The sequence below is a fragment of the Triticum aestivum genome, chromosome 5D (assembly GCF_018294505.1).
Source record: "Triticum aestivum cultivar Chinese Spring chromosome 5D, IWGSC CS RefSeq v2.1, whole genome shotgun sequence".
Classification (NCBI taxonomy): Eukaryota; Viridiplantae; Streptophyta; class Magnoliopsida; order Poales; family Poaceae; genus Triticum; species Triticum aestivum.
Genome location: NC_057808.1, coordinates 389,678,884 through 389,690,827, shown reverse-complemented (window position 1 = coordinate 389,690,827; position 11,944 = coordinate 389,678,884). Strand labels below are relative to the sequence as shown.

Sequence of the window (11,944 nt, the reverse complement as noted above, 5' to 3'; positions counted from 1 at the left end):
GCCACAACGGAAGCAGTCATGAGGCCTTTGCCCTCCCTTGCCCGGCTTGTTCTGCTTAGCCGGGGCGGGGGGGGGGGGTGAGGGCCCTTCTTCTTGCCCTTCCGGCCCCTCTTCTTCTGTTGAGGCTTGCGGACTTTGAGAGCGTTCACCTCCTGGCGAGAACTCCCCCCAAGTGGTTGCGCGACAAAATTCTTTTTGAGAACCTCGTCTTGCGCCTCCGCCACCTGGAGGACGTCAATCAACTCTGAATACCTCGTGTAGTTCCCCTGGCGGTAGTTCCGTGAGGACTGGACCGCGTCGGGGTGGAAAGTGGATAGGGTTTTCTCAATCTTCTGGGAGTCGGTAATCTCAGTACCACACAACCGAAGAGTCGTACAAATCCGGTGCAGAGCCGAATTATACTCCCCAACCGTCTTGAAGTCCGCAAACCTCAGACGGATCCACTCTGCCTCTGCACGTGGCTTCACAGTGTACTTCAGCCGCTCGAACCGCTGCTTAAGAGCGGTCCAAAGGCCAGAAGCACTGCGCTCAGCCATATACTCATCTTTCAGGGTAGGTGACAGGTGATGACGGAGAAAGTGCAGAGCCTGCGCATTCTCAGTCTCGAACTTGGGATCAGTGACGGCCAGCTGGGCCCCCTTACCGATCGCCCTCAGGAGGGTTTTCCCTGGAGAAAGATCTCGCAGTCCGAGGACCATGACAGGTAGTTCAGCCCTGTCTGGGCCAACTCAGGAAACTCCTTGTGGGCAATTCCGGCCATCTGCGATTTATGCAAAAATCATGAGATTAGAGCAGGTAATCTTTTGCACAAAGCGATGTTGATAAACTTATTCAATAAAATGACGTTCCACTATTTAAAACATGCTATTATATGACTTACTAAATGATTAAGAGTGCTAAACAATTAATCTACAGCAGTAAAATCATACAATAATATCATGTTACAAAAAATAGCATGTTAAGTGGATCTAGTATGAGAAAACTAGCCCAAAAATTGAATTCTCGAGGTATTTTTAAGCCCAAATACGCATTTTCAGCGAAAACAGACAGTTCCAGGGGGGGTCTACGCGAAATATTGCTGCAGGAATAAAAATCGCGCGAAAACTGAAAAAAATACAGGGGCTAAACCGCAATTTTACGCGACAGCCGGCGCCCCTCTTCATTTTTTTTTGAAGATCCCCATGGCGCGCGGCCCATCTAGGCCCAGCAGTCAGCGCCTTTGCCCTTTTTTTTATAGAGGACCGAAAGCCCATGGCCAGGCCCATCAGGGGCCAGTGAACCGCGCCAGTGTCGGCCCAGGCGCTGCGCTGCTCGCCAAGGGGCGACGCTAGGGTTTCCCCTAGCGCCCGCAGCGTGGGAGCGGCGGCGGCGGCCAGAGCACGCACGGCCACGGCGCGGGGCGCGGCCACGGCGCGGCGCCCGGCCACGGCGCGAGGCGCTCGGCCCCGGCGCGGCGCCCGGCCACGGCGCGAGGCGCTCGGCCCCGGGATGGCGCGCAAGCGGCGGTGACCTCCAGCCGGGCAGCGACTCGCGGAGCCGCGGCCAGCTGGGCACGCGGCGGCGGCGGCTGCCAGGCCGGCCATCGGGGCTCGGCGACGAGCCGGCCAGCGGGACGCGACGGGGCGCGTGCGACCAGCAGGGTCGCGGCCAGCGCGGCGTCATCCGGACGCCGGCCTCGGGATGCGTTCTTCATCGCGTTCATCCGGAAAAACGACGGCGCATGACACATCTGGTGCTTTTGCGGCGGTACCACGATCATCTGGATCGCGATTTGTACCGACTCCCTATAGTGCGGTCAACAAGTTCCTCTTAGTCCAAGAACATCGACATTGGTCGGCGACGTGTTCGTCCGCTCGGTTCTTGGGAGGAAAATCCGCACCATAGGTAGATCAAATCCGAAAAATAATCTAATCGCAAAAACGGAAACGTAGAAACGAGAGGGATCCATTTTTGCAAAAAGTGGGGATCGGATCTTATACCTCCGCGGGATCGACGAAAGCCTGCGTGATGCAGGCTTGACGCAGGCTTGACGGAGAGTTGATGGAGCGAAGCGTGCTGATAACGTGTTCCGCAACTCCGCCGGCGAGTCCGGTCCGAGGTTGCGGAGCGAGAGCGAGCGTCGTAGACGAAGTAGTCGAAGTATGCAAAAGTAAAATGACACAGAGAGATGGAGGAGACCAGCTTTATTAATCAATGATCAGGTGTTACAATGATGGCTCCTCGTTGCTTTATATAGGAGTAGGTGGTCAAGGAATAAGTACCCACTTAGCAAAAAGAGGGGAAAACGGGAGGGGCCGGCCCGTAGCGTTGCACGCGGCCGCCGCCACCCCATCCGGGTGACCCGGTTTCCCAACACTTCGCACGCACGCGTCGCAACGCGCGGATCGCCCCGCTCAACAGATCAGTTTCCAACAGCTTGTTTTATTTCTTTCTAAATTTTACTTTCCCTTTTAAACGTGCTGGACCCACCCTGTAATCAACATATAATCTCCCCTCCCCTTGATTTTAAGGATGGGGTGGGGGGCGTAGTTTCCGTGAACTGACACGTAGCACTTTACATATAATCACGTAGCACTTTCCTAATCAAGCGAAACACAAAGAGACCGTACACTTTCCTAATCCAGAAGACAACGGCCGGTCGGAAATCGATCCCTTCCGCCCCCGCCCCGCCTTATCGCGCCCCTGGAGGATTCCAACGGGAGCGGCGGCGTTGAGAGGCACGCCCCCGACCTTCCCCGCAACCGCCGGCCGCCGCTTCCGGAAGGGGAGACGATGCCGCTGCGGCGGCCGAGGACGAGGCGCGGCGCCCGTTCACGGCCCTCAGCCAGATCCACGGCGACCTCGCCGCGCGTCCGCCAGGAGCAGGTAATAGCATCTCCACTCGTCACACACCCCCCCCCCCACCCCCACCCCCACCCCCACACCCCGGAGGCATTTTTTTTTGCCGCTTGGGGGGCTGCCGGCAAACATATTTTTGGGGCACCGGCGGCCGCCGGCCGCCGGCGAGGACGCATGGCCCGCCGCAAGTTCCGGCTGTCCGACATGATACCCAACGCCTGGTTCTACAAGCTCCGCGACATGGGCGCCCACGGACGCGGCGGCGTCGGGGTGCATCATCGGTCCTCGTCGGCTCGGTCCTACCAGCAGCCGCCGTCGGCTCGGGGTCGTCTGCTCGGTGGAGCGTGGAGGCCGTGCAGCGGCCGCCGTCGTTGGAGCCGCCGGTCACGCCGACGAAGGAGTCGCCCCGTGCCCCGCTCCCTTGCAGGGCGTCATACTACTACTCCACCAGAGACAGGGAGGTCCCGGCGCCGCCGGCTCCGAAGCCGCCGAGGCTCAAGGACGCGCAATCGCCGACGAGGAGCTCCAGGAGGCGGCACAAGGTGGGCCACGTGCCTGAAGAAAGAGGACCTGGGTCACCTCCCGCCCGCAGGAAGGAGCCCGTGGTCGGCGCTAGGCAGCTCTGGTGATCGCATCAACGGTGATAGCCTGGCGTGGTGTGCATACCTCAGCTGCGAGATACTCGAGGACGGCGGCGAGGTAGACGGGGGCGCCGGAGCCGACGCACTGGGCGTAGCGGCGAGGGAGCGCCCGATGCAGCCGTCGGGGAACTGCAGCCCGGCCGAGAGAGAGAGGATGGGTGTGTGTGTGGAGGGGAGCACGTGGGTGGGCCAGGGATGGAAAGGGACGAGAGAGGAGAGAGACGCTGGCAGGTGGGTCAGCGCCTGCAAAACGGCGAATTAAGCCCCCCAGGTGCCCCCCCCCCAGCTCCCTGGGTTTGCCTTGGGGTCGCCGGCTCATTTTTTGGCCAGATCCGGCGCTAATTGAGGTCGTGGGGGCGCGAGTGGGACTTTTTTCATCCGCCGGCGGTTAAAAAGTGCTCCTGGGGGCCTTCCTGGGGGGACGGGTGGAGATGCTCTAAGTTGACTAGATCTCGCGGCCCCGGCCGTCTCGTCCCCGTCCCTAGGGTTCCGATGCGCGCGACTGACATCCTGATATTTTAATTCTTTTGCGGGAGCGACTAACATGTACATCCCGTTTGGATCGGTGCAGGAGAGGCCGTACATGATGCTGCGGATGAACGAAGCCGGCGGCGGCGAGGGCAGCGATTACGGGAGCTCGGAGGCCGGGAGCTACGAGTACGAGGAGCAGCTGGGGCACCACCTCCGCCTCCGCCACCAGGAGCACCCGGGTGGCGTCGATGGTGCTGCTGTGATATCGAGGCTGAGGGTGAGGACAAGTGCTAGGATTGGACGAGCTCTCTGAGGAGAGTTGAGTACGAGGAGGAGGGGTTCGATGATGATGAGGATGTGGAGGATGTGGAGCCAGAGCTAGACACTGCAGAGTACGAGGATGACGAGGCTTACGCGCGAGTGCTTCAGTACGCCAAGGAGCGCGAGGTCTCCACGCAGCTTATGGGCCCTCGCTGGGATTCAGCGATTGTTTATGGATTTTTTTTTCCAGCTCAATTCATGTTTCCCGCGGACTGCTGATGTGCACTTTTGCTTTGTAGGGCGGGCAGTGAGCATGTCGAGGATCAAATAAATGACGTGCAGGTAGTGATTTATGTTTCCTTGTCTGGGATGGATATAATTTTTGTATTTGCAAGTTGGAAGGTCAAAGGTGGGAGCACTCAAATTTTGATGAAATGACCTTGGACCTACAGCAATGCTTATTTTGTTAATGTGTGTGACATACAGTGTAGTACTTGCTTATTTCATTGAAGCAGTGACATAATTCCTTGGTAGAGCTAATTTATTCTCTGATATATTATGCTAAAAGTGGTAAATTTACCTCTTGCCATGTTTTCTCCGGGGATTGTGGCATGCACCTCTGATTCGTCTAATTTATGCACGGAGAACTTTGTCTTTGTTCAAATTGTGGTACTGTGTTTTTGCTTACTTATTGAAACCAGCCAAATTTGAATGAGTAACTTACATTTACAAATCGGCATGTTATTGAAAAAACACAGGATTCATGGCAAGAGGTTGATCCAGATGAGTACTCATATGAGGCAAGTGTTTTTTGCTTTATTCCCTTTGGTGCCTGGGCTTGCGTCTAAAGTTCCAAGATGCAATGCTAATGGTTCTAGTCATGGTTTCAGGAATTAGTTGCATTGGGCGGAGTGGTTGGTACAGAAAGAAGAGGTCTCTCTGCTGATACACTTGCTTCCTTACCTTCAGTAACTTACAACACAAAAGACATGCAAGACGGCAACACAGAACAGTACGTTCAAATACTTTTAAGTTTCATAGCCTTCCAATAATATATATTATTAAAGTGGCATGTTAACTTGTAATTATTGTTGGTAGATGTGTAATTTGTCGCGTGGGATTTGAGGAAGGTGAATCCTTGGTTGCACTTCCCTGCAAGCACTCATACCACCCTGACTGCATTAACCAGTCACATAAATAAGGTACAGTGCCACTTTCGACCTAGTTATTGTTAGAACATATACAATAGTTCCCCATAGATGAGGATTGCCTATGTTTTCATGGTATGAAGCATATCAGGCAATCACACTTGCGCCTGAATGAAAAATGTAAGGTTCCTTTGTACCTCTACTATACACCAACCGTCTATGCTTATTAATCTAGTCATTGTCTATGCTTATTAATCTGGTGGCCTGAATAGAAAATGTAGGGTTCCTTTGTACCTCTACTATTCACCATACGTCTATGCTTATTACTATACTTATTATGCAGCTATGGCTTGCTGTAGCCTTATACCGTTGTCTGAAATACACTTCTATGCGCATATCTCTCTAGAGCACTGTATGATCAAATATCTATGATTTAGTTTCATATATCCCCTTTTTAAAAGCTAGTTTCATATATTCCTTTTGCTGTCTTAAGTCAAGTAGAATATCATAAGTAGTGGGCGCTATTGAAAGAGGTATGCCATAGTAATTATAAGTAGTACATCCATTTTGGCCACAAAAGAGTTCAAGTAGTGCTAGTGCTATAGTTTAAGCAGTTTTGTCATCCTTCTTTGGTTAAATGAAGATGGCACGATGAAAGAAAAAGAAAGGGAGGCCACTTTGTTGTGCCCGTTAGCATTTTCTTTCTCTGTTTGGGCTTCAGTTTCTTGAACAAGATCACTGTTTACAAGTCACCTGTGGCATTTATAACCAGTCAAAATGTCACTGATTACCAACACTCAATTATGCACCGAAAACAGCAATCTTCTTTGTTATATTTAGGGACGTGGCTACGGAACAAACATGTGATGCATAGTGCTTCAGAGCACACCCCCCTATTTAGGCAAGTATGAAAGTGCTGTCCCACGCGGTTTCCAAAAAAGTAAAAGAAGGTGTGGCAAGTAATGAGCTTTCCCAGGTGAAATGCGACAACCCAGTCCAGTGCATATGCCATCTTATTATCAGCAAGTAATGAGCTGTCCCAGGTAAAATGCGACCATGCAGTAATAGCATGTGGTTGCAGATCGCATGTCCGCAGGGGTGTGCGCCCGGTTTTGCAAAATAGTGCAGCTGCAGCTTTTAGACTTTTGGCTTATTTAGTTATCTACCATTAGGGCTAAGTTATTTACCATTAGACCTAAATTCAGTTTACAATATTGACTTGTATGAGTCAAGTAATGAATTTAAGGTTTGGCAATCAAGTATGTTTAAACTAGTGGACTGCGGAGTTTTTCCACTGTTGCCTGGATCAATGAAACACTTGGACAGTCTTCATGTGCCAGCTAGTGAAGTTAGTTAAGGACGTGAAGTTACACATAACTCTATTCTCGGCATGGATTATATATCCAATAGCTTAGTGGGCTGATGCAATAGCTAGGTGGGCCCATAAGAGCACATTCTCGTTGAGAAATTCTTATATAATGACCTTTGAATTGTAGCCAGTTAACTTCGCATAATTTGTATCCCTTACTACAAAAAAGTGGGCCTTACCGTGTGGGGGAGGTTGCTAAAGCAATAAAAAACTTGTTCATCATTCATATCTTGATACAAATAAATCAAGTTTAAAATTCACCATACGTATCGATATAAATAAAACATAATAGAGTAAAGATACATATAGAGTTCAAAACCATGCAAATATAGCTACAACAGAGAGTAAAGATACATATAGAGTTCAAAACCATGCAAATATAGCTACAACAGAGTAAAGATACATATAACATTTGTTTATTTTTGAAATAATCTAAGAATTATTCATCTTCATGCCAAGTTGCCAACAATACAAGCTTCTGGCATTCTATGTGACAAGAGTGCCACAAAAGTTAAAAGACAAGTTGTATAGGACGGCGGTTCGACCCGTAATGTTGTATGGCGTTGAGTGTTGGCCGACTAAAAGGCGACAGTTCAACAGTTAGGTGTGGCGGAGATGCGCATGTTGAGATGGATGTGTGGCCACACAAGGAAGGACCGAGTCCGGAATGATGATATACGAGATAGAGATGGGTAGCGCCGATTGAAGAGAAGCTTGTCCAACATCGTCTGAGATGGTTTGGGCATATTCAACGCAAGCCTCCAGAAGCGCCAGTGCATAGTGGACGGCTAAAGCGTGTCGATAATATCAAGAGAGGTTGGGGTAGACCGAACTTGACATGGGAGGAGTCCGTCAAGAGGGATCTCAAGGACTGTAGTATCAACAGAGAACTAGTCATGGACAGGAGTGCGTGGAAGCTTGCTATCCATGTGCCAGAACCATGAGTTGGTTGCGAGATCTTATGGGTTTCACCTCTAGCCTGCCCCAACTTGTTTGGGACTAAAGGCTTTGTTGTTGTTATTTGTTGCCAAGTTGCCAACAATAGAAATAGTCACCGACTGGTATAAAAAAGATAAAATCCATCTTCTTCACTAGTTGGACTGCTCGGGCTTGTCACCATTAGGCCCCCCACAAGCAACTGTACCCGTAGACATAGAATGTTTAGGTGTTAGCTCGCAGTGTCAAATGTGTGTTTAGCTTATATTGCATTGCATCTGTGTAGAGCAGTGACACGATTGATGAAGTACGTGGCGGTTACCTATGAGGGTGCCTGTGTGGGCTCTGGCCGCGCACTCCCTGATCCTAGCCATCCTACTCATGCGACGCCATTGGGCTTGTTTGCCACCGGCACCACTGCTCGGCCGACGCCGCACGTTGTCCCTGCGTTCGAAACCTCCCCAATTGATACTGTGCCATGACCGCCCAACGGTTCCACCATGCACATTGTGCCGGTGCCGAGGCTGGCTGCCCATGATGGAAACGTTGGGTGGTTGTGGCACAATATGTATCGGGGAGGCGTCAAACGTAGGCACATCGTGTGGTGGGGCCGACCGGTGGCAAACAAGGCCGAGGCACAAGTCGCATGATGAGGATAACCAGGATCATGGAGGTTGCCAGAAGAGCCCGCTTGGACACCCTCGCAAGTAGTAGCATGTACTCCATCCATAGCGCTTGTGTTCGATGCTCAGATGTAATTCAACCTGAATGTGCATTTGATACTAGGATCTAACACCTGAACATTTTTGCTGCCATTTTTGTGGCCACACATCCATGCACATGTTGAGATGGATGTGTGGCCACACGAGAAAGGACCGAGTCCGGAATGATGATATACGAGATAGAGTTGGGGTAGCACCGATTGAAGAGAAGCTTGTCCAACATCGTCTGAGATGGTTTGGGCATATTCAACACAGGCCTCCAGAAGCTCCAGTGCATAGCGGACGGCTAAAGCGTGCTGATACTGTCAAGAGAGACCAGGGTAGACCGAACTTGACATGGGAGGAGTCCGTAAAGAGAGATCTGAAGGATTGGAGTATCACCAAAGAACTAGCCATGGACAGGGGTGCGTAGAAGCTTGCTATCCATGTGCCAGAACCATGAGTTGGTCGCGAGATCTTATGGGTTTCACCTCTAGCCTACCCCAACTTGTTTGGGACTAAAGAGGCTTTGTTGTTGTTGTTGTTGGTGGTGGTGCAGTTGCTCGTGGGGGTCCAGCAGGTGGAAACCCCGGGCCGTTTGAGTAGCTAAGAAGATGAATCTTTCTTTTCATGCTGGTGACCGTGTATATTCTGTTGGTGGCAACTTTGCATGTAGGTGGAATAAGTCCTAGATTATTTCTAAAATAAATAAATTCTTAGATGTATATTTACTTAATTGTCAGAGTTGTATTTGCATGGTTTATGTACCAGGTTATGTTTTATTTATATCTATGTGCATAGCGAATCCTAAACTTCATATAATTTTGGTTAACATGAATGAATGAAAACATTTTTCTTGTCGTAGCAACCTCCCGACATCCCAAGATATTATTTTTTCTAAGAAATACACCTTATCAGAAGTTTACGCCTATAATCCAAAGGTTATTATGCTTGTTAAATTCTTCCTATATAAGAATTGCTCGACAAGAATATGATCTATACGAAAAAATTCTGCTCTGGCAAAGCATTCATCATGCTTATTTTCTGCATGTGGTCAGTATGATTTTACAAAGAGCATCTACGCCTTTTTATCTGCTTCAGCTAAAAAAACATTTATTCAGTATTAACAGCATATGATTTTTTTGCGTGTTAATTAGAGAGGTAATTCAAGTCAGCTATGATGTCTAAAAGGATTGTGTTTCCTTGATAGAGGCCACAAGTAGTTTAGCCAGCATGTCGAAGTTGAGGTTGAATCTGACATCCACAAGGAAAATGTATTAATCTTGTGCAAAGGTATCAATATGACTTGCGTAAGGAAAATCTATTAACCTGCGTGTTGTTTCCTTGCTACATTACTTAAGTTGTATATATCGTGGCTCCATGCCAGAGTCCTCTACCGGTAGATTGTGTATTGTTGATCCCATATTAGTAGAGGATTATGTGCACGCTAGTGTAGTGCCTGTGCGTTTGCTATTGAACCGCAAAAACTGATTGCAGTTGTATTTGATTAGTACTCTCTCCGTTCCTAAATATAAGTCTTTGTTGAGATTCCACTATGGACTACATACGAAGCAAAATGAGTGAATCTACACTCTAAAATGCATCTATATACATCCGTATGTGGTCCATAGTAGAATCTCTAAGACTTATATTTAGGAACGGAGGGAGTAGTATACAACAGCCAATGCACTTGTTGCTTGGCATCATAAAAAGCAATACACCAAGTATCAACCAATGGCACGTGTCATGGCTGGATTCTGAAATTTGAAAGTTAGGATGACAGGTATAGGGAGGAGGGGTGGCCGGGGGACGGGGATTGGGGAGCTGGGGTGGCCGGGAAAAGAAATCATGGGCGGATTGACTGGTTGGTTCGGTGTCACAGTAAAAGAAATCCTGTACCGTCGTGTACTGATCAAATACTTCCCCATTTGAAACATGAGTAAGGTGGTGGCCTTCTGGTTTGGTTGAGTTGTGTATAGCGGCAAATGGGGGGTTCGAGACTCCACAATTGCATTACTTGTTTTTGTTTTGTTTATATATTTTTTAAATCAAAAGAGGTCTGCTGGGGTTGACCTCACCAACAACTTGAATTGCAGCTCTCTCAGATTGTTGACAGTATTTCGTTAACTATGTGCAGGTATGCGCAATGTGTAGCGTGGAAGTTTCTACCTCAACAAACAAGAGGTATGCGCAATGTGTAACGCGGAAGTTTCTGCCTCAACAAACAAGCAGGCATGACCAATAGTTGGCACTTCAAGTTATACCGAGGAAAAAGAAGTTGGCAGTTGGGAGTATGTAGTAGCGGCATCATTATATTATCCCTGATGTTTAAACCAGAGCAGCAAAAACTTGTACAAACTTGCGAAGGGACAAACTTGTACAAATTATCTCATGCTTTAGTCTTCAGTCACAGAGATATACTGGGAAATATTTGACTATTAGTTATTCTTTGGAAAGTTTCATGATTATTCATTAATGCACAGAGATATACTGGGAAATATTTGATTGATATCTATATATATGTATTAGAATGCGAATAATTGGTAGAAAATTAATGTTGGCCTGTATATTTGGCTGCAAATAAACACTAATTAATTTTTGATATTTGAGAGTTAATTTTGTTTTAAAATAGTACTTCAGCAGATGCTATAAATACCAAGTATCTTTGTTCGTACATAGCACCAGCCTTTGCGTATTGTCTCCCGCCACCCGCCAAAAGACGTACTTGTCTCTCAGCAAAATACGTACCTCGTGCAAACGATCGGGTAGGTTATGTGGACTTAACCTGTATGAAGCGTAATACTCCCTCCGTTCCCAAATATAAGTCTTTTTAGAGATTACAATAAGTGACTACATATGAAGCAAAATGAGTGAATCTATACTCTAAAATATGTCTACATACATCCGTATGTTGTAGTCTATTTGAAATGTCTAAAAAGACTTATATTTAGGAACGGAGGGAGTAGAATATTGTTGAGTTCGTGAAGCTAATATGTTTTTAATTGCATTTGTGCAGCGAAAGGATGAGGCGATCGGGAGGCCCACCCAACATTGGAGGCACTAGGGAGAACTTGACCCGACCAGCAAATCTGTTCGGCCACCTTCTCACCCATGCTCCGGCTACTGTAGGAGCGCGGACAAGTAGCCGAGTCCCTCCAAGTGCAACCTTTGCCCATCTCGGTCCTTTCGGAGGTGGCCCGTCGCGTGTTCGTTTTCCGGCCACGGGTGTCTCACCCGTCCAGAGCTTCCAGCTTGTCGCCCCCCTCACCGGCCATGCCATGCTGGTGCAAAGCAATAACGACATAACTCGTAATCTGCTTCCGAGGAATGGTGTTTCAGCGTCTTCGGCTATGCTACCTTGGAGGAATGGTGTTTCCGAGTCTTCGGATATGCTGGCTCGGAGTAACCACCATTTCTCCTTTCAATGGCCACAACCACACTTTGCGGCCCCGAGCAACGACATCAACACCGAAGTGTCGGTGCAGATTCATCCCAACTACTACCCCAACTCCATTTTGGTGAATCGTCCTTCTGTGCCACGTCAACCTCCATGCACTTGCACAAGCTGCTCATTTTCAC

At 48.8% G+C, this 11,944-nt stretch overlaps 1 protein-coding gene across 2 annotated transcripts; it reads left to right on the top strand.

The window, feature by feature from the left end:
- The first annotated feature begins 2,601 nt into the window (after positions 1-2,601).
- Positions 2,602-10,841, top strand: LOC123122033 (E3 ubiquitin ligase BIG BROTHER-related). 2 transcript variants are annotated; one of them, XM_044542155.1, is made up of 7 exons: positions 2,602-2,865; positions 4,051-4,397; positions 4,511-4,553; positions 4,970-5,011; positions 5,102-5,223; positions 5,310-5,413; positions 10,503-10,841. In XM_044542155.1, the coding sequence occupies exons 2-6, from the start codon at positions 4,351-4,353 to the stop codon at positions 5,410-5,412; spliced, it is 357 nt and encodes a 118-aa protein (XP_044398090.1). In that variant the 5' UTR covers positions 2,602-2,865; positions 4,051-4,350; the 3' UTR covers position 5,413; positions 10,503-10,841. The 2 variants fall into 2 exon arrangements, with proteins under 2 accessions (XP_044398090.1, XP_044398091.1); XM_044542156.1 differs by lacking the exon at positions 2,602-2,865 and adding an exon at positions 3,760-3,965.
- Positions 10,842-11,944: the final 1,103 nt, after the last annotated feature.